Here is a 22,863-nt window from a genome sequence, read left to right on the forward strand (position 1 = left end):
CAGGTACTAACATGGTGGCCTAGTGGGTAAGGTCTGCCTCTGATGCTGGCATCCCATGGGTACATGGTACATGTCCTAGCTGCTCAACTCTGACCCCTACTAATGGCCCAGGGAAAACAGTGGAAGATGGCTGACGTGTTCAGGAGACCAGGAAGACAGCCTGGCCCAGTGCTGGCCGTTGTAGATGGGACGATCTCTCTCACTTTCCATAACTCTTTCAAAATAAATAAATTTAAAAAAATAAAAATAAATAAGCAACAATCCACATTAATACAAAACATTCTCTTAATTCAATGAAAATGATCTACAATTTGAACCCAGGTAAGACCACAGACACCATGAGAACGAAGGCAAAACACACTAATACAGACTACCTAACTGGATCCTGGCTGGCTGTCATGAGATCAACGTGTACTTTGTGGAAAGATTACTAATGTCTATAGGTAATCAAATTCAGATTTCCCAAGGCCACTTTTGAAGAGGCCAACAATCACACTCATGCACACAAAACACACTGGAAAATGGTGAAAAACAAGGAGCTACACTTTTTTCATGGTCCAGTAAGTCAGGGGCAAACATTCCAAATCAGCACTGACATTTTCATACTATCAGGTCTTTCCAAAATAATATAGTGTGTCGATGAAGTAGTTACAGCATGTGGTTAAGAACTTGCATTTTCTAACGTATGGGCCACTCAATCTCATGTTAATTAACCAAATGATGCTGTAAATTCCCATGTTTCTTCCTGTTGTTGAAGTTGTGCAGTTGCTTTTCATTGGAGAGGATGATACTGTGCCAGCTCTACTTTCAGACAAAGGATGGTTTCCCAATGAAACTGTTGAATTCACCTGGACATTAAGATGCTGGACTCTGCACGGTCCATGCCCGCAATGAAGGAATCATGACTGGTTATGAACTGTACTACTGTAGCAATATGGAGGAATGCAGTATGGAGGGAGGGTTTGATGGAATCCCAGAGCCAATGAAATTGTCATAAAATGAAATAAATAATATTTTTAATAATATAGTATGAGGGGACTTTAAAAAATTGGCACAGAGGCCCGGCGTGGTGGCCTAGTGGTTAAAGTCCTTACCTTGTACATGCCAGGGTTCCCTTTTGGGCACCAGTTCTAATCCAGACAGCCCCACTTCAGATCCAGTTCCTTGCTTGTGGCCCGTTAAAGCACACGAGGACGGCCCAAAGCCTTGGGATCCTGCACCTGCGTGGGAGACCTGGAAGAGCGCCTGCTTCAGATCAGCACAGCTCTGGCCGTTGCAGTCACTAGGGAGTGAATTATGAGATGGAGGATATTCCTCTCTGTCTCTTCTCCTTTCTATATGTACCTGACTTTGAAATAAAAATAACATAAAATCTTTTTTAAAAATTAGCGGAAAACAGAAGTCAAAATAGGTTTATTTTGGTGTAAAAATATTTAAATCTATATAGGTATGACAAGTTTTTCAGACTATGTATTTCTAGTTTATTTATTTCAAAAATTTTTCATTTGAGGAGCCAGCACGGTAGTTCAATAGGCTAATCCTCTACCTGCAAGTGCAGGCACCACCATGTGGGTACCAGTTCGTGTCTTGGCTATTCCACGTCCAACCTAGCTCCCTAGCTAAAGACTAGAAAGCACGGAGACTCCCAGAGACCTCCCAAGTGCTTTCACCACAGAAGCAATGGATTGTCAGGATGGACATGGAGAACCGTATCCTGACTGCCTAGGAGATCACAGGGAATATGAATGCCCTCGAAGGCCAAGGTCAGTCATTTCTTATTGGATTTTCCACACAGGATGCCAGCAGCCCAAAACCCTCTCATAGGGTCTGGTGACATTGGAACTACAGTCAGGAGCCCTGGGTGACATTCAGAGATAAAAAGATTGTAAATTTCCTTCTGGACTCTGAAGAGGAGCTTTCTCTGGTCCTTATCTAGTTCCAGCCTTGGCTCCCAGCTCTCTCTTACACCAACCATCAGGGTTGTTTGTGAGCCCCAAAATTAGTTCAGACAGACAGAGACTAATAAAGGTTAGCTAGTTGATAATCACTCAGCTTATACCTTACTGATCAGGCTTTCCATTATGCTTTTCAGATAGACAGAGAGAGACACTGATATATAAAGTCTGGAACAGCCAGGGAAAAGGCCAACTAGCCTATAATCGCTCAGCCTGTACTTACTGGTCAGGCTCCCTATTTGCTTCTCCTGGACTTTACTAGGTAGGAAGTAGAGTTAAATTCTTCCTCACTCACTAGGTTGTTGGGGATTTACCTGCTCACCTGCCTAAAACTTTCCTATTTTGCAATTGTCAAAATGCAAAGTTCTGTAAAACCGTACTTAATCACTACATACTGCAAAGTTTAAATTGTGGCTTAAGATTCTCCCCAAAAACTTTATCGGTTTATGACTGTTAATGCTAAGCAAGATGTAACTGCATAGAAACTTTTTTTTAAAAGATTTATCCAGTTTATTACAGCCAGATATACACAGAGGAGGAGAGACAGAGAGGAAGATCTTCCGTCCGATGATTCACTCCCCAAGTGAGCCGCAACGGGCCGATGCGCACCGATCCGAAGCCGGGAACCTGGAACCTCTTCCGGGTCTCCCACATGGGTGCAGGGTCCCAATGCATTGGGCCGTCTTCGACTGCTTTCCCAGGCCACAAGCAGGGAGCTGGATGGGAAGTGGAGCTGCCGGGATTAGAACCGGCGCCCATATGGGACCCGGGGCGTTCACGGTGAGGACTTTAGCCGCTAGGCCACGCCGCCGGGCCCTGCATAGAAACTTTGATGTTAAGTTTGTACTCTGCTGTTATATATGATAGATGTTAATGCTGATCCTTTCACTGTTCCTGTGAAAACTCAGAAACATGTTAGCTTTGGAGGAAAAAAAAGGTTTATAGCAGCTAGTTGTATCTATACTAAAATTGAGATGTCAAGGAAGTAGTTACAGGAAGTGGTTAAGAACTTGCATTTTCTAACATATTGGTCACTCAATACCATGTTAATTAACTTCAAACAATTTTTTTTTAAAGAAATTAAAAAAAAAAAGACTGGGAAAGTGTGGGAGGATGCCCTAAAACCTTGGGAGCCTGCACCCATGTGGGATACCAGGAAGAAGCCGCTGATTCCTGGCTTCTGATCAGCTCAGCTCCAGCCATTGAGGCCACTTGGGAGCCAGCCAGCAGATGCAAACTCTTCCTCTCTTAATCTCTCCTTCTCTCTCCAAATCTGCCTTCCAAAAAAAAAAAAAAAAAAAAAGGGTAGAAAATTAACAGAACTACAGAGCACCACCTGCTGGTTCATGCTTCAAGGACCTGCAATAGGCAAGCCTGGATTAGCTTTGGCATTGGCCATTAAATCTGTCTTTCAAAAAGAGGTGATGATTTGTACAGCTGCTATCCCATGGCAGCGCCTAGCACATTTTGCGAAGGCAAAGAAGTTGACTAAGTACCTACTTAGTGGCAGTGAAACTTTGATTTGGATACCTTGTCTCTTAAAGGGTTTTGGTTATCTGCTAAAAATTCATGGTGAACATCAATATTTCAAAGTAGGTTAAAATACATTTTTATTAAATGTTAGAAGAGATTTATACACAATTCACAAACTCCTTATAAAATAACTGCCAACCCTTGTCCAATTTCATCATGCCTCCTGCAGAGTTTTGGAAATTTTTCTGTGAAACAGGGTCTACAAAATATTTGTTTTAGAAAGCCAGTTTTAAGCAACATGTATAAAACTGAAGTCTTGGCATGAAACTGAGCTCTCGTATATCTATATTCTTCACCTCAGTGGCAAAAAGATGGGTAAATGAACATTAAATCGACTTACTGAAGAAATAAGTATTCTGTAATCTCAAATTCACCTAAAATACTGTATTATATTCAGAGTGCCATTATGAAGTGTCAATAAACTATAACTCAAAGAAAATGAATGCTCATCAAATTAACATTCCAGTTTTTCCACCTGATATCAGAACAAATCATCCATTTGAGACCTGAGGAACATGTCTTTAGTAGTGTTCCTGGTATATATATAAAAAAAGGTACACATTCAAAACATAACAGCAACATTTAAAACCAGACAACAGTTTTAGTCTCTTATACCCTGTATTTTAACAACAACTCTTTGAATCTTCTGCCTGAAAACTCACTTCTTTTCCAAAAGGATGACTGCCCAGCTGGTGCCCTACCAGCGAGCAGAATTCCAACCACCAGCTTAGAAGAGATCTGGGCTGAACAAAGAAGAGAACAGTAGTCAAAGACTTGAGATCAAAAGGAATCTGAAAATTCAATGTTTTGAAATTTTCCCCTGAGCTCTGGATGCTTCTAAGAAATAGGTACATTCCATCATCCCATCTGTGCTTACAAATGTCCGGACTGCGGGGGTTGAATACAGTAGGTGAATTCTATCTTGAACAGCACACAGTGGTGGCAATTACATATTTCATGGAATCTTTGGTGAGACGCAGTCCTGCGGAACAATGTTAACTTTGCCTCTCTCTCTATAACGTCTAGAATCTTCAAGTTATTTTCAGAGGAGAAAGCACAAGACCATAATGAAGGACAAGCAGACCATCCTGAAAAAGGGGGAAAAAGACAAAACAGCTTTTTGAAAACCTTATATACATGACCAAGTCAAAGTTAAATTACTTTTTTTTTTTTAAATGGTATGCTTTTTTTTTTTTTTTTAGATTTATTTTATTTTTATTACAAAGTCTGATATACTGAGAGGAGGAGAAATAGAGAGGAAGTGGAGCTGCCGGGATTAGAACCAGCGGCCATATGGGATCAAGGCAAGGACCTTAGCCACTAGGCCACGCTGCCAAGCCAAAATTACTTTTTATAATCAAATACTAACATGAATTTCTCTGACTTCAACAAAAATAGAATAAAATAAGGTCCAGGATTAATATACCTGCTCACTGTGCCCCAATACACACCACTCCTTGTCAATGCATGTTTTTGATTCTCACAGCCAAAGCTGAAGCTATCATGTGCCCACAGTTAGCTGGGGTTATTTATGACTGAGGAATTCTTCCAAAGCAACTAAACAAGATACATCTCTCCTTCTCCACATTTCCCTTCAGGCTTTTTAAGCATCGGGCACCTCTGAAACAAAACATTCAAGGGCCAGCTTTGTGTAACAGAGGTAAGCAGCCGCTCTTGACACTGGCATCCCACACCAGATTGTCGATTTCAACCCTGGCAGCTCCGCTTTGGATCCAGATTTCTTCCAATGCACCTGGGAAAGGGGTAGAAGATGGCACAAGAGCTTGGCAGCTTCTGTCACTCATGTGGGAACCCCAGATCAAGTTCTAAGTTCCAAGCACCAGCCAGTGTGGCCATTTGGGGAGTGACCTGCTGACTAGAATATCTGTAGTCTCTCTTCTCCCTTTACTGCTTTGCCTTTCAAATAAAAAAATAAATAGGGCCCAGCATGGTAGCCTAGTGGCTAAAGTCCTCACCTTGCATGCACCAGGATCCCATATGGGCACTGGTTCTAATCCCGGTAGCCCCACCTCCCGTCCAGCTCCCTGCTTGTGGCCTGGGAAGGCAGACAAGGACGGCCCAAAGCCTTGGTACCCTGCACCTGTGTCGAAGACCCAGAGGAGGCTCCGGGATCCTGGCTTGAGATTGGCTCGGCTCCGGCCATTGTGGCCCCTTGGGGAGTAAATCAACGGATGGAAGATCTTCCTCTCTGTCTCTCCTCCTCTCTGTGTAACAAACTTTCCAATAAAAATTTAAAAAGTAAATCTTAAACAAATCAATATTTGAAGAAGAGGGCCTGGCGGCGTGGCCTAGCGGCTAAAGTCCTCGCCTTGAATGCCCCGGGATCCCATATAGGCGCCGGTTCTAATCCCGGCAGCTCCACTGCCCATCCAGCTCCCTGCTTGTGGCCTGGGAGAGCAGTTGAGGACGGCCCAATGCTTTGGGACCCTGCACCCGCGTGGGAGACCTGGAAGAGGTTCCTGGTTCCCGGCTTCGGATCGGTGCGCACCGGCCCGTTGCGGCTCACTTGGGGAGTGAAACATCGGACAGAAGATCTTCCTCCCTGTCTCTCCTCCTCTCTGTATATCCGGCTTTCCAATAATAATAAAATCTTTAAAAAAAAAAAAAATATTTGAAGAAGAAATGAAATATTCATAAATAAATGCAGCTCTTCATATTATTATAAATGATGTAACACTGAAGCTCTTACCATTTAATAAAAGCTTATAATATAAGACAGCTTCATGGAAAAAGAGTATTATGAAAAAACTATGCCTGGATTTCAAAACTCTTTTGCAGAAAAATAAGCTTAAATTTTCATAAACTTTCTGAAGTCCCCTCATATATTTTCTGTCTTCCTTAAAGACTGTCTGGGGACTTACTCCAGGTGCTGTGTTTCCAAGTTTTTTGATCTGCTTTTTGTGGGTTTCTGGCTCCTCAATTGATCTTAGGTTCTAGTTCCTTGGGCTCTTGCCAAGACTTCCCTGAGGAGGCAGCATCTCTTTCTGTGGCCTGGAAAGCTACAGAAAAAGGACAACTGGAGGGAGATGTGCCATGGACTGTGCTGGACTACGCAGGGCAATGCTCTCACGCCCTGCCTGCCAAGCCTGCCCTGCTGTCACTGCCTGCCGTTTCTTCCCTGCTAAGCTCTTCACTGCTCCACCTCCTCATTTCTCATTCACTACTCCACTCACTGCAATCTGGCTTCTTTTCTTGGCAACCCCAGCTTAAAAAATACACCAGAATTCTAAAAAGAGTTGCAAAATTCAGTTGCCCACAAGACCCAGCAAAACATCAAGAATGAAAGAGATTTATTCAACAGGAATTTTAAAGATCAGAGGTTAAACTGAAAGCAGACGTCCATCTAAATGAATTTAAATTCTAAACCTGAATGAATGTAAAATACCTAAAACCCCATATTACAGTCAGCCCATGTAAAATCAGATCTGCTCTAAATTAGCTTGATGAAAGCAAATAAATCCATATAACACAAATAAAGACCCCATTAACATTCTCACATTCCTTATAAATTACATTTTCATATTCTTTGCATATATTTAACGTTTTGGAAATGAAAAGCATTTTTCAAAATAATATATTAATATGCAAAGATATAATGTATAGCTTACAAGCTGTTTCAAAATCTCAAAATTATTTCATTGAATGTATAAATCATTTTATTTGGATGTCTACTTATACTTCATATGCCTAAAAATCTGTTATATATTTTAAACATACATGAATACATAATATATCAAACATTTTATTGCCCTAAAGCTCACATGCTAGGGCGAACAATCTGGCACAAGAACTAAGACATCACTCGGGGACCAGCACAGCAGCTTCACTGTGGTAACAGCATCCCATATGGGCTTATCTACCAGCTGCTCCACTTCTAGTCCAATTCCCTGCCTATGGCCTAGAAAAGCAGTGGAAACTAGTTTGAGCCTTGGACCCGTGACATAGTTGGAAGAAGCTCCTGGCCCAACTCCAGCCACTGCAATAATTTGGAGAGTGAGCCCGTGAATAAAGACCTCTCCCCATCTCTCTCTTCCTTTCTGTAAAAAAATTTCAAAAAAACCTTTTTATTTTCAAAAAAAAAAAAAAAAAGGGATCATTTGGGATGTCTATATCCTAAATCAGGGTATATGGACATACATCCCAGGTCTACTTCTTTTTTTTTTTTTCTTTTAATAAAGCAAACATTCTAACTCCAGCATCCTGAGAACACCCTGGAAAGTCTGAATAGCAGTCTCTGCTACTAAGTTCTGGGCTCCTAGTTTCTTCCCATGACTGTTAGGGGTATTTGTAGACTAGACCAGTAGATGGATGATTGTCCAGTCTGCCTTTGTGTCTGTCTCTCTCCACCTTTCAAATACAGTTTAAAAAAAAAAAAAGTTCATGTGAGCGTAGGGGCAGAGCACGGTAAGCCTCTGCCACATGGGTACCAGTCTAACTCCGGATGCTTTCATTTTTGATTTGCCTCCCTATTGGGAAGTGGGGAGCAGGGCCCAAGGCATGGGGACCCTGCTGATATGAGGGAGAACCAGAAGACAATCCTGGATCCCTACTTTGTATGTCTGTCTGAAACAATTTTCTACTGTACTGGCCCTGTATTCTTCAAACATCTACTGCAGTACAGGATGAAGGAAAAAGAACAAGGCCTCTGGAATCAAACTGCCTGTGGGGACTAATCTCTGGTCCCCTACTAATTCTATGTAAGAGATTCCACGTCCTGCCTGTATCTCTGTCTGCTTATCTTTAAAAAGGAGGATGAAAGCCTGGAGCGATAGCCTAGTGGCTAAAGTCCTTGCCTTAAATGCGCCGGGATCCCATATGAGTGCCGGTTCTAATCCCAGTAGCTCCACTTCCCATCCAGCTCCCTGCTTGTGGCCTGGGAAAGCAGTCGAGGATGGCCCAAAGCCTCGGGACCCTACACACATGTAAGAAATTCAGAGGAAGCTCCTGGCTCCTGGTTCTGGATTGGCTCAACTCTAACCACTGTAACCACTTGAGGAGTAAACCAGCAGAGAAGATCTTTCTGTTTCTCCTTCCATCTGAATATGTGCCTTTCCAATTAAAGAATAAAAATTAAAAGTCTAACAAAAAAAAAATAAAGGAGAAAGAAGGAATACCTACACAACAGAATACTTCTAAAACCAAATGAGCTAATCCAAACAAACTGTTAAGAACAATGCCCACACAGTAACACCAGCACAGTAAACACCACCTATAATTACTAATTTACAGCACAGATATTTTTCAAAAACCTTGAAACATTTATGAAAAATTTTACAAAACTTTGTTTTTTCACTATGTGCTAGGTAAAACTGTGATAAACTCTGGGGCTACCTGCATTGCTGCATCGCCTATTGCACGTCGGATTTCCCTTAGAGTCTGATACCGTTCCAATAGGTGGTCACCACAGATGATATCTACCTGTAGGCAAATAAGAGAACATGACATGGCTCGCTGTTTCAAAATATCACCTGAAGAAATGAAGGGGAAAAAAATCAAAAACAACCTAATTATTCCAAACTGGATTTTGCTTTCACTTTCAGAAAGGTTTTAGAATTTTATCATAGGAGAATAGGGCAGACAATGGCACGATACAACTATATTCAAAATGATTTCCTTGAATTTCTGGGGGGGAAAAAATCTGTAACAAGAGGCAGGTGCAGTGGCTCAACAGGTTAATCTCCTACTTTGTAGTACTAACATCCCAAATGGGCACTGGTTCATGTACCAGCCATTCCACTTCCCATCCAGCTCCCTGCTTATGGACGAGGAAAGCTGTGGAGGAAGGCTCAGCTTTTCAGCCCCTGCATCTGCATGGGAGACATAGAAGATGCTCCTGGTTCCTGCCTTTGGATGGGCTCAGCTCTGGCCATGGTGGTCATTCAGGGAGTGAACCAATGGATGGAAGACCTTTATCTGTTTCTCCTTCTCTCTGTAAATCTGCCTTTCAAATAAAAATAAATAAACCCACAATAAAATGAATAAAAAAGCAATCTTGGGGTGGATGCTTGGCCTAGTGGACAAGATACTTCCACTTAGGATGCGCACATACTGTACTGGGCAGAAAGCCTTAATTTAAGTCCTGGCTCTGCCTGTGACTAGAGTGTCCTGCTCCTATATTCTGTGAGGGGTCAAAGGCTTATTGCTGGGAGCTGGGCACTCAGTGCAGGTCGGCCATGGGAGTCGCAGGAATCCAATGCCATGAGCTTTCATCACTGGTTCCTGTTGTCTGCACTGGTGAAAGCTGGTCCCGAGACTTTGGGCCATCCTTGACTGTTTTCCCGAGTACAGGCAGGGAGCTGGATGGGAAGTAGAGCAACTGGGATTAGAACTGGCGCCCATATGGGATCCCGGTGCTTTCAAGACAAGGACTTTAGCCACTAGGCCATCACACTGGGCCCAAAACAGTAATTCTTGAATGTCACCAGTTTTATGACTGAGCAAGAAAGGAATATTTAGAAAGATAACAGCTGACAGAGTAAATTGAAAGTTAAAAAAATTTAATTCAGGGGCCTGGCGGCGTGGCCTAGCGGCTAAAGTCCTCGCCTTGAACACCCCAGGATCCCATATGGGCGCCGGTTCTAATCCCGGCAGCTCCGCTTCCCATCCAGCTCCCTGCTTGTGGCGTGGGAAAGCAGTCGAGGAGGGCCCAAGGATTTGGGACCCTGCACCCGCGTGGGAGACCTGGAAGAGGTTCCTGGTTCCCGGCTTTGGATCTGCGCACATTGGCCCATTGCGGCTCACTTGGGGAGTGAATCATCGGAAGGAAGATCTTCTTCTCTGCCTCTCCTCCTCTCTGTATATCTGACTTTGTAATAAAAAAAAAAAAATTTAACTCAAAATACTAAAAACCTGCTATAACATGAGGCATAAAAAAGCACATTTTCTCCTCAATAAAATCAACTCAGAAGAGATTTACTGGACAACATGCAGACTAGTAAAAATTAAAACTGGGGCCTGGCACAGTAGCCTAGTGGCTAAAGTTCTCGCCTTGCATGTGCTGGGATCCCACATAGCACTGGTTCTAATCCCAGCGGCCCCCACTTCCCATCCAGCTCCCTGCTTGTGGTGTGGAAAAACAGTTATGGACCGGCCAAAGCCTTGGGACCCTGTACCTGCCTGGGAGACCTGGAAGAAGTTCCTGGCTCCTGGCTTCGGATTGGCACAGCACCAGCCATTGCGGTCACTTGAGGAGTGAATCATCAGACGGAAGATATTATTTCTCTGTCTCTCCTCCTCTATATATATATATCTGACTTTGGAAAGTTAGCTTTACAAAGAGAAGGATACACAGAAAGATTTTCTGTCTGCTGGTTCACTACCCAAGTGACTGCAATAGCTGGAGCTGAACCAATCCGAAGATAGGAAACAGAAATTTCTTCCAAGTCTCCCACACAGGGATCCTAAAGTTTCAGAAGTCAAACCTTCTATATCCCTTGGCTATAGGATGATCAGGCTAGCCATTTCTAGTAACCAGCTCCCATGAGAAACAGCTAGGCTATGTAAGGCTCAGTTTGAGAAGCCATGTATCCATGGGTTTAATACATAATTGTTGTTTTTCTTTTTAAAGATTTATTTATATTCACTGGGAAAGCAGATGTACAAAGAGAAGGAGATACAGAAACAAAGATTTTCCATCCACTGATTCACTCCCCAGGTGGTCCTAATGGCTGAAGCTGAACCAATCTGAAGCCAGCAAACAGGAGCTTCTTCCAGGTCTCCCATGTGGGTGCAGGGTACCAAGGCTTTGGGGCATCCTCTACTGCTTTCCCAGGTCACAAGAAGGGAGCTGAATGGGAAGTAGGGCTGCCAGGATTAGAACCAGTGCCCATATGGGATCCTGGCGCATGCAAGGTAAGGACTGGCATCTTCAGATTGACTACTGTATCTTAGCAACTGACCAATGCAAGGACGGCCACTGAAGATAAATACGGAAAGTTTAAAACAAAAACAAAAAAACAAAAAGTTGTTTTGTTTAAATTCCTGATACGCAAGAGCTGGAACTGAGGCTCTAGGAGCTCTTGAACTTTTCTCATATCCTTAGCTTTTAATGAGATCTAACACCATCATCAATAGCAGTAAGAAATGGACAATAAATTAATTAGAGTTGGGAGTGGAAGTCATCATGTATCACTGTTCAATTAGTATTCACAACATCTACAAACATCACAAAACAAAAACCGGTGGCATGAAATTCTAGAGAATATTGCTTCTTCAGTCACTTTATAGGAGTAAATCATAGCTTTGCCTTTTACACACATGTACTGTACCTGGCAAGCAGGATCAAGACCCATTTTTCTTCTTAGAAATTTTTCAACATGCCCTATAGTTGCTTCTCCAGAAACTCGCACAAACTTCTTTTCCAATGGCTACAAAAACAAATACATAAAACCATTTTCAGCCATAAAGTTAACTGAAAGTCACAGTGATTCAGTGGACTCTGGAAAAAAAAATTATTGAAACATCTGAGTTAAATTACACATCAAAGAAGACAAGAATTATTCTTAGCTTTCTCTCTGAAAAATACATGAACAACAGAAAGGTTTATCAGTCGGTTTTTAGTATCTTATCAAAAATAAAATTCAGAGTAAAATTTATCCATTCATTTTAAATATAGAATATAAATTTGAAGACAGTATAAGATAAAATGTCTCAAGGTCAGAGTTGCACAATAGCAGGCAAACTCACAACTTATGAAGTCGGCATCCTATATGGACACCAATACATGCTCCAGCTGTTCCACTTCTGATCCAGCTCTCTGCTAATCACCTGGGAAAAGCACCAGAAAATGGTCCAAGTACCCACATAGGAGACCTGGGAGAATCTCCTGCATTTGGCCAGGCCAAGCCCTAGTCACTTGGACATCTGTAGAGTGACCAACAGAGGGAAGACCTCCCACACTGTCTGTCCTACTGTTCCAAAAACACAAATAATTCTTTTTTTTTTTTTTCCTTTTTAAGTACAGACAGGGACCTGGCACGATATCCTAGTGGCTATGGTTCCCGCCTTGCACCTGCAGGGATCCCATATGGGCACTGGTCCATGTCCAGTTGCTCCATTTCCCATCTAGCTCCTTGCTTGTGGCCTGGGAAAGCAACAAAGAACAACCCAAAGCCTTGGGAACTTGCACCCACTTGGAAGATGCAGAAGAACCTCCTGTCTCCTGGCTTTGGATCGACTCAGCTCTAGCTGTTGTGGCCATTTGGGGGGTGAAACAGTGGATGCAAGATCCTTCTCTCTGTACACCTCCCTTACCAATTACACACACACACACACACATATATATGTATGTATATCTCTCTTTTTAAAAAAGTTCAAATGTCTAAAACCTAGTTTCTTCAAGAAAAACTCTACAAAAGAGGACAATGATGCAGAAGAGTGAACTAAAAAACATGCAAAAGATGCAAACGATATTGGCACTGTAGCATAACAGGTTAACCTGCCACTGCTTACAAAGCTAACATTCTTTCTAAATTGGTTCAAGTCCCAGCTATTCTGCTTCTAATCTATCTCACTGGACTGAAGCTGCCTGGGAAAGCAGCACAAGATGGCCCAGGCGTTTGTGTCCCTGGGACCCACATGGGAGACCCAGATGTGGAGTTCCTGGCTCGTGGCTACAGCCTGACCCAGTCCAAGTCACTGCAATCTTTGGAATGAACTAGTATATAAAGATCATCTCTTGCCCTCTCTTTCCCTCCATCCCTATCACTCTGCCTTTAAAACAAACAAACATACAAATTTTCATAGGACAACCCAGAAAAAGTAAATAGTACATGGATATTTTAATCAAGTCATTAATTTTAAAAGTCATATATTTATTGATAAATAATAAACTTGATCTGCTTCAAAACAATTTGAGAGAACACAAAGTGGAGAATATGAATGAGATCGGTATACACTTACACATGTACAGTGATATACACAGGGGAGTCCATGATACTGAGAAATAAAAGAGTTATCTTTTAGGAAACTTGAGAAATTTTCTAGCACTATCAAGCAGATTACGCACACACATGTTATGCACTCAGCTTTCTTCCTTGTAGCTCGGTTAAATACTTCCTAAAACAAATGGCATCTATATTCACATTTCTTTGTTAACTCATTTGATTTATTTTGAAGGCTGAGTGACAGACATGCATCCGCTGATTGACTCTCCAAATAGCCACAGAAGGCAGGAGCTTCATCCAGATCTCTCATGTGGACAGCAGGTAGGGGCTCAAGTATTTGGGCAATCTTCCGCTGCTTTTCCAGGAACACCAGTAGAAATCTGGATTAGAGGGCCTGGTGCTATGGCGCATTGACTAAATCCTCGCCTTGCATACTCCTCCACCCAATGTGCATGTTATTTTGTGCCTGGCTGCCCCACTTCCCATCCAGCTCCCTGCTTGTGGCCTGAGAAAGCAGTCGAGGACGGCCCAAAGCCTTGGGACCCTGCACCCACGTGGGAGACCCGGAAGAGGCTCCTGGTTCCTGGCTTCGGATTGGCTCAGCACCGGCCGTTGTGCTCACTTGGGGAGTGAATCATTGGATGGAAGATCTTCCTGTCTTTCCTCCTGTGTATCTGACTTTCTAATAAAAATAAATAAATCTTTAAAAAAAGAGAGATATCAGTAACTTTGATTTCTATTTTTATTTTAATGAAAGAAACATGCTGTTAACTGCTAATCTGACTCAAACTATGTGCTAGAGTCCTCTTGTGAAATAAATGAAAAAAGAATACCTTAAAATGTCCCGTGCCTTCATTAGCACTGAAAAGTGAAAACAAAATTAATCAGTACAATACTGTAAACTATGCTTGATCATTAAGCAATAAACATCAACATAACTATTTGAGAAACAGCCACTAATTTGTTTTAAAACTTTAATGAAATAAAAGCATGTGCTCAGAAAATAATTTCTGCTACCTACTGATATGAAAACTGCTTTATTGAATATTTTACTTTCTATGCTTAATTTCAGATGCAGTCTTCCTTGTTTTGATAAAAAAACATCAGAATTCATTTTACCCACCTCTTTTGAGTTGCAGTTAACAAAATTATACATGCTAATATTGTACATGCTTTCATATGCACACACAAACCAATGACTAGATCAACTAATGTAATATTTGCTTTTTTTGATGCAATTTTAAAAATATACATTGCTGCTAACTGAAGTCACTATCTTGTACAACCAGTTTTCAGGAAAAAATACATTCTTAAAAATTTAGGTTTTCCTCACATTTGGCATTTAACTTCCCAAAGCTAAAAGTCTGGGAAAGCCTTGGGCACATTGAGGGACCTGAAAGAGGATCCTGGAAGATAAAGCTCTCTTTTCCCTGTAATTCTGCCTTTCAAATAATAAGTAAATAAATTAAAAAAAAAAAAAAAAAAAAGGGAGGGGGGGTTTCAACAAAAAGCCAAAATCAGAACTGCACCATTTTGAGGATACAACATAATGTATATGGTAAGTGCATACATATAAATTATGTTATAAATATATAACACAGATTACATCAATATATGAAACACAAGTACATATATATAAACACAAATGATTATAGTACAGAATGCATGGGCATTTATCTTCTGCTTGAATCTTTGTTTAGAATGTTTTTTGCTTATTTATAACTACCTCAAAGACAGAATGACATAGAGTGGGCTGGAAAATCAACCTTCCATCTGCTGATTCACTCCCTAACAATAGACAGGACAGGGTCAGGTTGAATCCAGGAGCCAGGAACTCCATATGATTTCCCACATGGGTGACAAGGGCCCAAGTGTTTCAGGCATCATCTACTGCCTTTCATGAGACATTAGCAGAAAACTGGATCAGAAGAGGCAAGGACTCTGACAGGAGCACTCTGACAGGAGTCGTGGGCATTGACAACGGCTTAACCCACTGAATGCCGCCCCCACCTGAGGGGTAACTGACAAGTCAGACCACTATATCTATAATCACTTTTGCACCTGATCAATCATGTTTCTCCCTGTAACTTACACCAATGATTCTAGCTTGCCTCTTGGTACTCTTATGAGCTAGACCAATTTTCTTATGCATGAACCATAAGATGAAAAACTGGCTCACTAACTAAGACTGGGGAAAATGTATAAAGAGTGAAAAACTGGCATCGTCGTTCTATTAGCAATGGTTTCTTATCTTTTTTTTTTTTTAAAGATTTATTTATTTTATTACAAAGTCAGATATACAGAGAGGAGGAGAGATAGAGGAAGATCTTCCGTCTGATGATTCACTCCCCAAGTGAGCCGCAATGGACGGTGTGCGCCGATCCGAAGCCAGGAACAGGAACCTCTTCCGGGTCTCCCACGCAGGTGCAGGGTCCCAAAGCTTTGGGCCGTCCTCTCCTGCTTTCCCAGGCCACAAGCAGGGAGCTGGATGGGAAGTAGAGCTGCCGGGATTAGAACCGGTGCCCATATGGGATCCCAGGGCGTTCAAGGCGAGGACTTTAGCCACTAGGACACGCCGCCAGGTCCGCAATGGTTTATTTTCTAAGCCAGATAACAAGGATGCCAGCTTTTCACTCTTTATACATTTATTTTTTAAAGATTTACTTACTTTTATTCGGAAGGCGAATTTACACAGCAGAGACACAGAGTGATCTTTCATCTGCTGGCTCACACCCCAAATGGACAAAACAGCTAGAGTTGGGCTAGTCTGAAGCCAGGAGCTTAATCCAGGTCTCCCACATGGGTACAGGGCCCCAAGCATGCGGCACTTCCTCCACTGCTTTCTCAGGCCAACAGCAGGGAGTTAGATCAGAAGTGGACCATCTGGGACTCAACAACCGCCACCCATACGGGATTCCAGCACTGCAAGCAGATACTAGCACACCATGGTGCCAGTCCCAGATTGCTTTATAATTAATCTTAAAGGGCTGTTTGGAAAATTGACTCACCTGCATTCAAGATGATTTTTAACTGCTGGGACCTAAACACTTATTTAAGGTAGATTTTTAGGATACTTACCCAATAAACTCCAATAATAAAGACGTATCAAGTTCAGGTGGAATACGAAACACAGATTCTAGGACTTTCTTAGATCTTCCTTTGCTTGAAGGCACTGACTGTGGAACAGCTATTTGAGAAATAAGAAAAAGAAAACTAATGTAGCACTAAAATTTCATAAATTGAGATATTTTAAAACAATTACACAGGTAGTCATCAGCTATGTAAAAGATCACAAAGCATTCAACCAACCTTCCTTTAGTAGCTCCAGCTTATCTATCAAAGCTAATGCAATCGGTGCCCAGCCTGGGGGTCACGTTGCAACAGGTTATCCAGGACCAGAGAGAGCTTGGCCGATTCCCAGCACGACAGATTTACAAGCTTGGCCGATTTACAAGCACGACCATGTGGTTCACACTTGGCAGTTTACAAGTACCCACTCAATTAATTTTTATTATAATCATATGCTATAGGGACTAGTGCTGCTCTTCCACCACCACCACCACCCCTCCCAATTAATAGACTTTGAAGTTGTGGCAGCTAAGCTACCACTTGGGACAGCCATAACCCTGGCTCGTGGCTTTGGCCTGGCCCAGCCCCAACTATTGCAGGCATTTGGGAAGTGAACTAGTGGATGTCCCTCTTTTATTTACTCAAGTTCCCCTTGCCTCAAACAGCAATCAGGCCTTATTACTGATTAGATTAAGGGGCGTGGCACAGCCTAGGCCCTCATGAGTCCAGGGCTCACCCCTTGCCCAAGAGAGCATGGTTGGGGATGTATCTCATCTATCAGCCAGCAGGGATGAGCTACTTCTTAGTCACCATGTCTTCAAATTCACCTGCATTGAACTTAGCAAAGTTCATTTCTTTCAGATATGAATCTTCTGGCGACCAGGGAACTTGAACTTGGCCCCGCATAGGACCTCAACCATGTTCTTTGTTCTGCAGCTTGATGCACACAAACATTCATGATTTAGCCTATGTGAACCATGGCTACTATGCCTTGGAGCTTTCCAAAAGCACCCCGCATGCCTGTCTGCAGACTAGATGAGGAACAGCACCAGGTCAGAGGCAGGAATGGCCACTGTAAGGACTGTCTCCAAGGTCCCTTAGAGCAACCCATACAAGCAACAGGTTGCATACACTACCAAGGAGGCTGCTGTCTGCAGCCATTGCACACCAGGCGACCATGAAGCAAGAGAGCTGGTCAGCTTAATTAGCTGCAGATTTTTTTTGGGAAAGAGTCTGTATTTCATAGAGAGACAGAGAGCTTTTCTATCTGCCGGTCCACTCGTTACATGGACAGAGCCACAAATACTCAGACAAGCTGATGCCAGGAACCAAGAGTTTCACTGGTCAGCCGGGTGGGTAGCAGAGCCCCCAGACATGAAGACCATCTTCTACTGCTTTTCCCAGTAACAGGGAGCTGGATCAGATCTGACATCCATATGGAATGCCAGCATCACAGGTAGTTGCTTTACCTACTATAACACTCTCCTGGCCCCATATCTCCATCACCCATCTTTCAAGTGTAAAACAAACTGGGCATGGTGTGATGGCTCAATTAGCTAATACACCATCCTGCAAGCACCAGTTCATGTCCCAGCTGCTCCACTTTCAATCCAACTCCCAGCTTGTGGCCTGGGAAAGCAGTGGAAGATGGCCCAAGGTTTTGGGACCCTGTACCCACATGAGAGACCCAAAAGAAGCTCCTGGCTTCAGACCAGCTCAGCTCTGCCTTTTGCGGCCCTTTGGAAGAGTGAAACCAGCGGACAGAAGATCTTTCTGTGTCTCCACTTCATAAATCTGCCTCTCCAGATTGTTAATCTTTAATCTGCCTTTAAAAGAAAAAAAGGAAAAGAAACTAAAAGGGGCCAGTATTGTGGTGCTGCCTGCAACATCAGCATCCCATATGAAAGTGCTGGTTCGAGTCCTGGCTGCTCTGCTTCTGATTCAGTTCCCTACACTGATACGCCCGAGAAAATAAGAGGATGGCCCAAGTACTACGGCCTCTGCCATCCAAGTGGGAGACCCAGGTGGAATCCCAAAGTCCTGGTTTAGGCGTGGATTAGCCCCAGCCTCTGTAGTCATTTGTGCAGTGAACCAGTGAATGGAGTATCTCTCAGTCATTTGGCCTTTCAAATAAACAAATAAATCTTAAAGGGAAAGAAAAGTAAACAAGTTTAGTGAAATCAGGCAATTTGCCTAGGGTAAACCAGGTAATATGTGTGGATGAACCAGGATTTAAACCCAACTCTGAGTATGAAACACCTATGCTGTTACATTACCAATATCACAAAAACACTGATGTTGAACAGTGACAATGTGCCAGGCATGTACTGTTTTGAATGTTTGTGTGCTTCAATACATGTTTTTTTTTTAATGAATTGCCAGTATTATCACCATTTTATAGATAAAACTGAAACACTAACGGAATTTAATAAAGTCACACACCAGATGAAGTGGCGGAGCCAGGAACAAAAGTTAGAAAAGTTAGCTCCAGAGACTAAATATTTTATAATTCCTATAAACAAAACGTATTACACCAACACATTATCTTTAAAATCAAATTCTGGTCATATAGTAACTAGTCATCCCCAAAGAATCTCAAACAGCAGAGATTTCATTAATATTCGTTATAAACACACCATAGTATACACCCAAACTTACCAGGTTTAGGTACTTCAAGACCTCTTTCTTTATAGAAATCATGCATTTGCTTTTTTTCTCCTAAAAAAATGATAAAACACAGACTACATTACACTTAAAATGTAACTAGCAGAGCCAGAGACTCTGGGATTCACAACTATGTAATAAAAGAAACTTACTTTCCTCTAGATTGATCACTAATTTGTATACTATGTCTTGTAACTGTCGGTCCAACCTAATGAAAGCAAAGGATGGAGAACACCTCAGAATTCGGCAAGAACGCACTGCAGTACAGAGTTGACTGTGCTCCCGCCTGCGACCAACACCTTCTTGTTCAGAAGCCAGCTGCTTCTTGAATCGGTCCTCAATTATTCCTTCTGTACCAGCCCAACTCCCTCCACAGGGAATGTGAGCCTCAGGGCAGAGCCCTGATTTGTATCTTCCTTACCCTCTGTCAAGCTCTGTAGTATAAACCCAACGGTGCTTCCTCAAGGACCCAAAGTCAAGTACCTTTCGCATCAGGGACCCAAAGTCAACCACCTTTCGCATTCTCCTTGGAAGCTTAGCATAAACTGAAAAGCTGGTTAGTGGGCCGCAGCCACCCAGGACAAGGAGACTTGCCTAAAGGATACAGTTATCCAGGTACTAACTCTAAAGAAAACAAACAAAAGGTTCTAAGACAGAGTTTTGTTTGTTTGTTTTAATAAGAAGGGTCTTTACTGAGCCCAGCAAGGTAGCCTAGTGGCTAAAGTTCTCGCCTTGCACGCACCAGGATCCCATATGGGCACCGATTCTAATTCCGGCAGCTCTGCTTCCCATCCAGCTCCCTGTTTGTGGTCTGGGAAAGCAGTCAAGGACGGCCTAAAGCCATTGCGGCCACTTGGGGAGTGAATCAGTGGAAGGAAGATCTTCCTGTCTCTCCTCCTCTCTGTATATCTGACTTTCCAATAAGAATAAACAAACCCTTAAAAAAAAAACAATTAAAAAGTAAATAAATAAATAAAAAGTTCCCAACAAGGCCCAGCATGATGGCCCAATTGTCTAATCCTTCCCTTGCAAGCACCAGCATTCCACGTCTTGGTTGCTCCACTTTCCATCCAGCTCCCTGCCTGTGCCTGGGAAAGCAGCAGAGGATGATGCCACAAGGATGCTGGAACCCTGCACCTGCATGGGAGACCCAAAGAAGCTCCTGGATCCTGGCTTTGGATTTGCTTAGTTCTTTCCACTGTGGTAAGTTAGGAGGTAAACCAGTGGATGAAGATCTTTGTCTCTCCTCTCTGTAAAGCTTCCTTTCCAATTAAACCAATCAGGGTCCTTCAGGTTGGAATCCTCTCTCTATCCACCCTTACACCCCCCTAGAAAGAAAAAAAAAGCTCCCAGCAGATGTGGCTGGTGACATGACAAAGTAGGTTAAGCTTGCGATGCCATCATCCTGTATCAGAGTGTCAGCTGTCCCAGCTACTCTGCTTCCTACACAGCTTCCTGCTAATGGGCCTAGGAGGTCAGCAGAAGACGGCCCAAGTGCTTGGGAACTGCTACCCATGGTTACATTCCCTAGCAGAAAGCACAGTGCCCAGAATACATAAATGCTCTACACATATTTCTCAGAGGCATATGTAATTCCCAGTCTTATAATTTCTAGAGAAATCAAGAATCAATTCCCATACAAATCAAGCTTTCCAGAAAAGTATACTTAAAACCATGAGTACCTCATATATTCCTCTTACCTTATGTTATAAAGAGGTTGTGTTTGATGCACCACTATGTTGCATTTTGGACATCTATTGCTATAGTAAAAGTGTCTTACAATACAGCTTTTACAAACTGTTACAAAACAGAAAAAAAAATTGGAAATTAGGATATTTAAAAAACATTTCAAAAACTGAAACAATTATTCAGAAATGTGAACCGTATGCTTACAGGTATGAAGACACTCTGTAATCGTAGTTGCATCTATTAAGTAACCCTTGCAAATGGAACAGAGGATGTAGGGGGTCAGCTCGGAGAGATTAATCAGGCGCTGCAAATACAACGGGAACGGGTTTCAAAGACAGATCTTCTCAAAGTCTCAAAATTTCCTTATAAACAATGTATATAACTTAGCAAGAAAATGTGGCAATGCTGAAAGATACAATAACGCAACAGAAGCCAAATGTTTCCCTTTGGATATTCTGCACATTGCCAGTAATGGGTATCCAACTTCACGAATGCAAATAGGCAAACTCTCCAGACCCTGGGGTCCAAGCAGAATTTAATTAACCCGGACTCACCAGGTATATTGGACAAGTTGATGGACAAGGCGATAGCTACTAAGATGCAACAGATAAGCACTTTTCCAAACAAACCGAATAGATGGCTAAGGGCTCATCATCCCTTTCATCCCCTTCTATCAATTGAGGCTGCCCGGCTCTGCTGCACACTCCCGGAGGGCAGGGCACGGTGCCCCCCGAGCCACTGGACTTGGCAGAAAGACTCGAGCACCCAGCATCCGAGGGGCTCGTGGGGAGCCCATGCAACACTCCGGGGCGCCGGAGGCCGGAACCAAGCGCCCGAGCGGGAGGGCGAGGCTCTGAGAGCGAGCGCGCGGGGGCAGCGACCCGGGGACACCCCACCACCACCATCACCGACCTCCTCCTCGTCCTCCGAGTCCGCCCGGCCCCCCTCCAGTCTCAGCGAGAAGTGGCTCAACTCTTCCTCCTCCTCCTCTTCTTCGTCCTCCTCCAGCTCCTCGTCCTCCTCCAGTTCCTCGTCGTCGTCCTCGAAGCGGCCCGTCAGGCGACCCAGGCTGCGTTCCAGGTCTAGCGCGAGCGGCCGGGAGCCCGAGCAGCCGGGAGCCCCCGCCTCGGGCACCGGCGCCGGGCCCTCCTCCTCGGCTGGCGGCTCCGGGGTGAGGACTGGTGGGGAGCCGGGAGGCGGCGGCGGCGTGGCCGCGGCTCCCTCGGCCTGGGCAGCGCCCGCGCGGCCCGCCGCGGCTAACGCGACCTCCTCCATGGCCCCGGTGCAGACCCGGGTCAGGCGAGACCAGGCGACGGTAGAGCGCGGGAGCTCCACCGGCCTCCCTCCGTGGCCAGTGCGCAGGCGTGTGGGCCCAGAGGGGCTGCTGGGAAATGTGGTTCACCTAGGGCAGGTGTCTGGGCGGTACTTGAGGACAGTCGCTTCCACGACTTTCACTCCGTTTTCCCTCTGAGAGGTTTGACAGGCTTATCACGCAGGGCGCAATAATCTTTTTCCCTTCTTTCCTTTCTCCCTCCCTTGCTTCCTTCCTTCTAAAGGAGGCAAACAGTCCCACATTGCTGGTTCTCTCCCCCCATGCCCGCGAAAGCCGAAACTCAATCTGGGTCTCCCACTTGAATGGCAGGGACCCAACTGCTCGAGCTGCTCTCCCAGACAGCTGGCATAGGAGCTAGGAGTCCTATATAGGTACTCTGATACAGGATGTCGGCCTCCCTGTCCCAAAGCTTATTTCTATTAGGAAGTATGAAGTTATTTGAAATAGGTAAATGTATTTCAAGGGATCAAAACTGTATTGCCATAGGATGGAAAGCTAATTGCTGTTCAAACACTACCTGTGATACGCCATCACTGAAAAGCGAATTACATTCAGCTCATTTATTTAAGGGAGCTTCATGGTATTGAAGCACATCCACACACATTCCACCATGTAATGTTATTAAGGATAAGTCTGGACTTGGCTTATGTTATCCTTGGCAACTAATATGATGCCAATTAATGTCATAATGTCTACAACCCAGGTTCAAAAGACC

General features: G+C 43.5%; 1 protein-coding gene and 1 non-coding gene across 3 annotated transcripts; both read right to left on the reverse strand.

The window, feature by feature from the left end:
* Positions 1-3,548: 3,548 nt before the first annotated feature.
* On the reverse strand, positions 3,549-22,359 carry PCGF6 (polycomb group ring finger 6). 2 transcript variants are annotated; one of them, XM_004579887.3, is made up of 10 exons: positions 21,728-22,354; positions 21,020-21,119; positions 20,827-20,923; positions 19,279-19,334; positions 19,121-19,180; positions 16,472-16,580; positions 14,227-14,254; positions 11,777-11,875; positions 8,841-8,927; positions 3,549-4,576 (listed from the first exon to the last, which is right to left on the reverse strand). In XM_004579887.3, the coding sequence occupies exons 1-10, from the start codon at positions 22,088-22,090 to the stop codon at positions 4,520-4,522; spliced, it is 1,056 nt and encodes a 351-aa protein (XP_004579944.1). In that variant the 5' UTR covers positions 22,091-22,354; the 3' UTR covers positions 3,549-4,519. The 2 variants fall into 2 exon arrangements, with proteins under 2 accessions (XP_004579944.1, XP_058527920.1); XM_058671937.1 differs by lacking the exon at positions 8,841-8,927 and having other exon boundaries at positions 21,728-22,359.
* On the reverse strand, positions 17,542-17,676 carry LOC118759487 (small nucleolar RNA SNORA70). Its single transcript, XR_004996216.2, has one exon. It is a non-coding gene; the product is annotated as a small nucleolar RNA SNORA70 (small nucleolar RNA).
* Positions 22,360-22,863: the final 504 nt, after the last annotated feature.

This window comes from Ochotona princeps, chromosome 13 (genome assembly GCF_030435755.1).
Source record: "Ochotona princeps isolate mOchPri1 chromosome 13, mOchPri1.hap1, whole genome shotgun sequence".
NCBI classification, from domain to species: Eukaryota; Metazoa; Chordata; class Mammalia; order Lagomorpha; family Ochotonidae; genus Ochotona; species Ochotona princeps.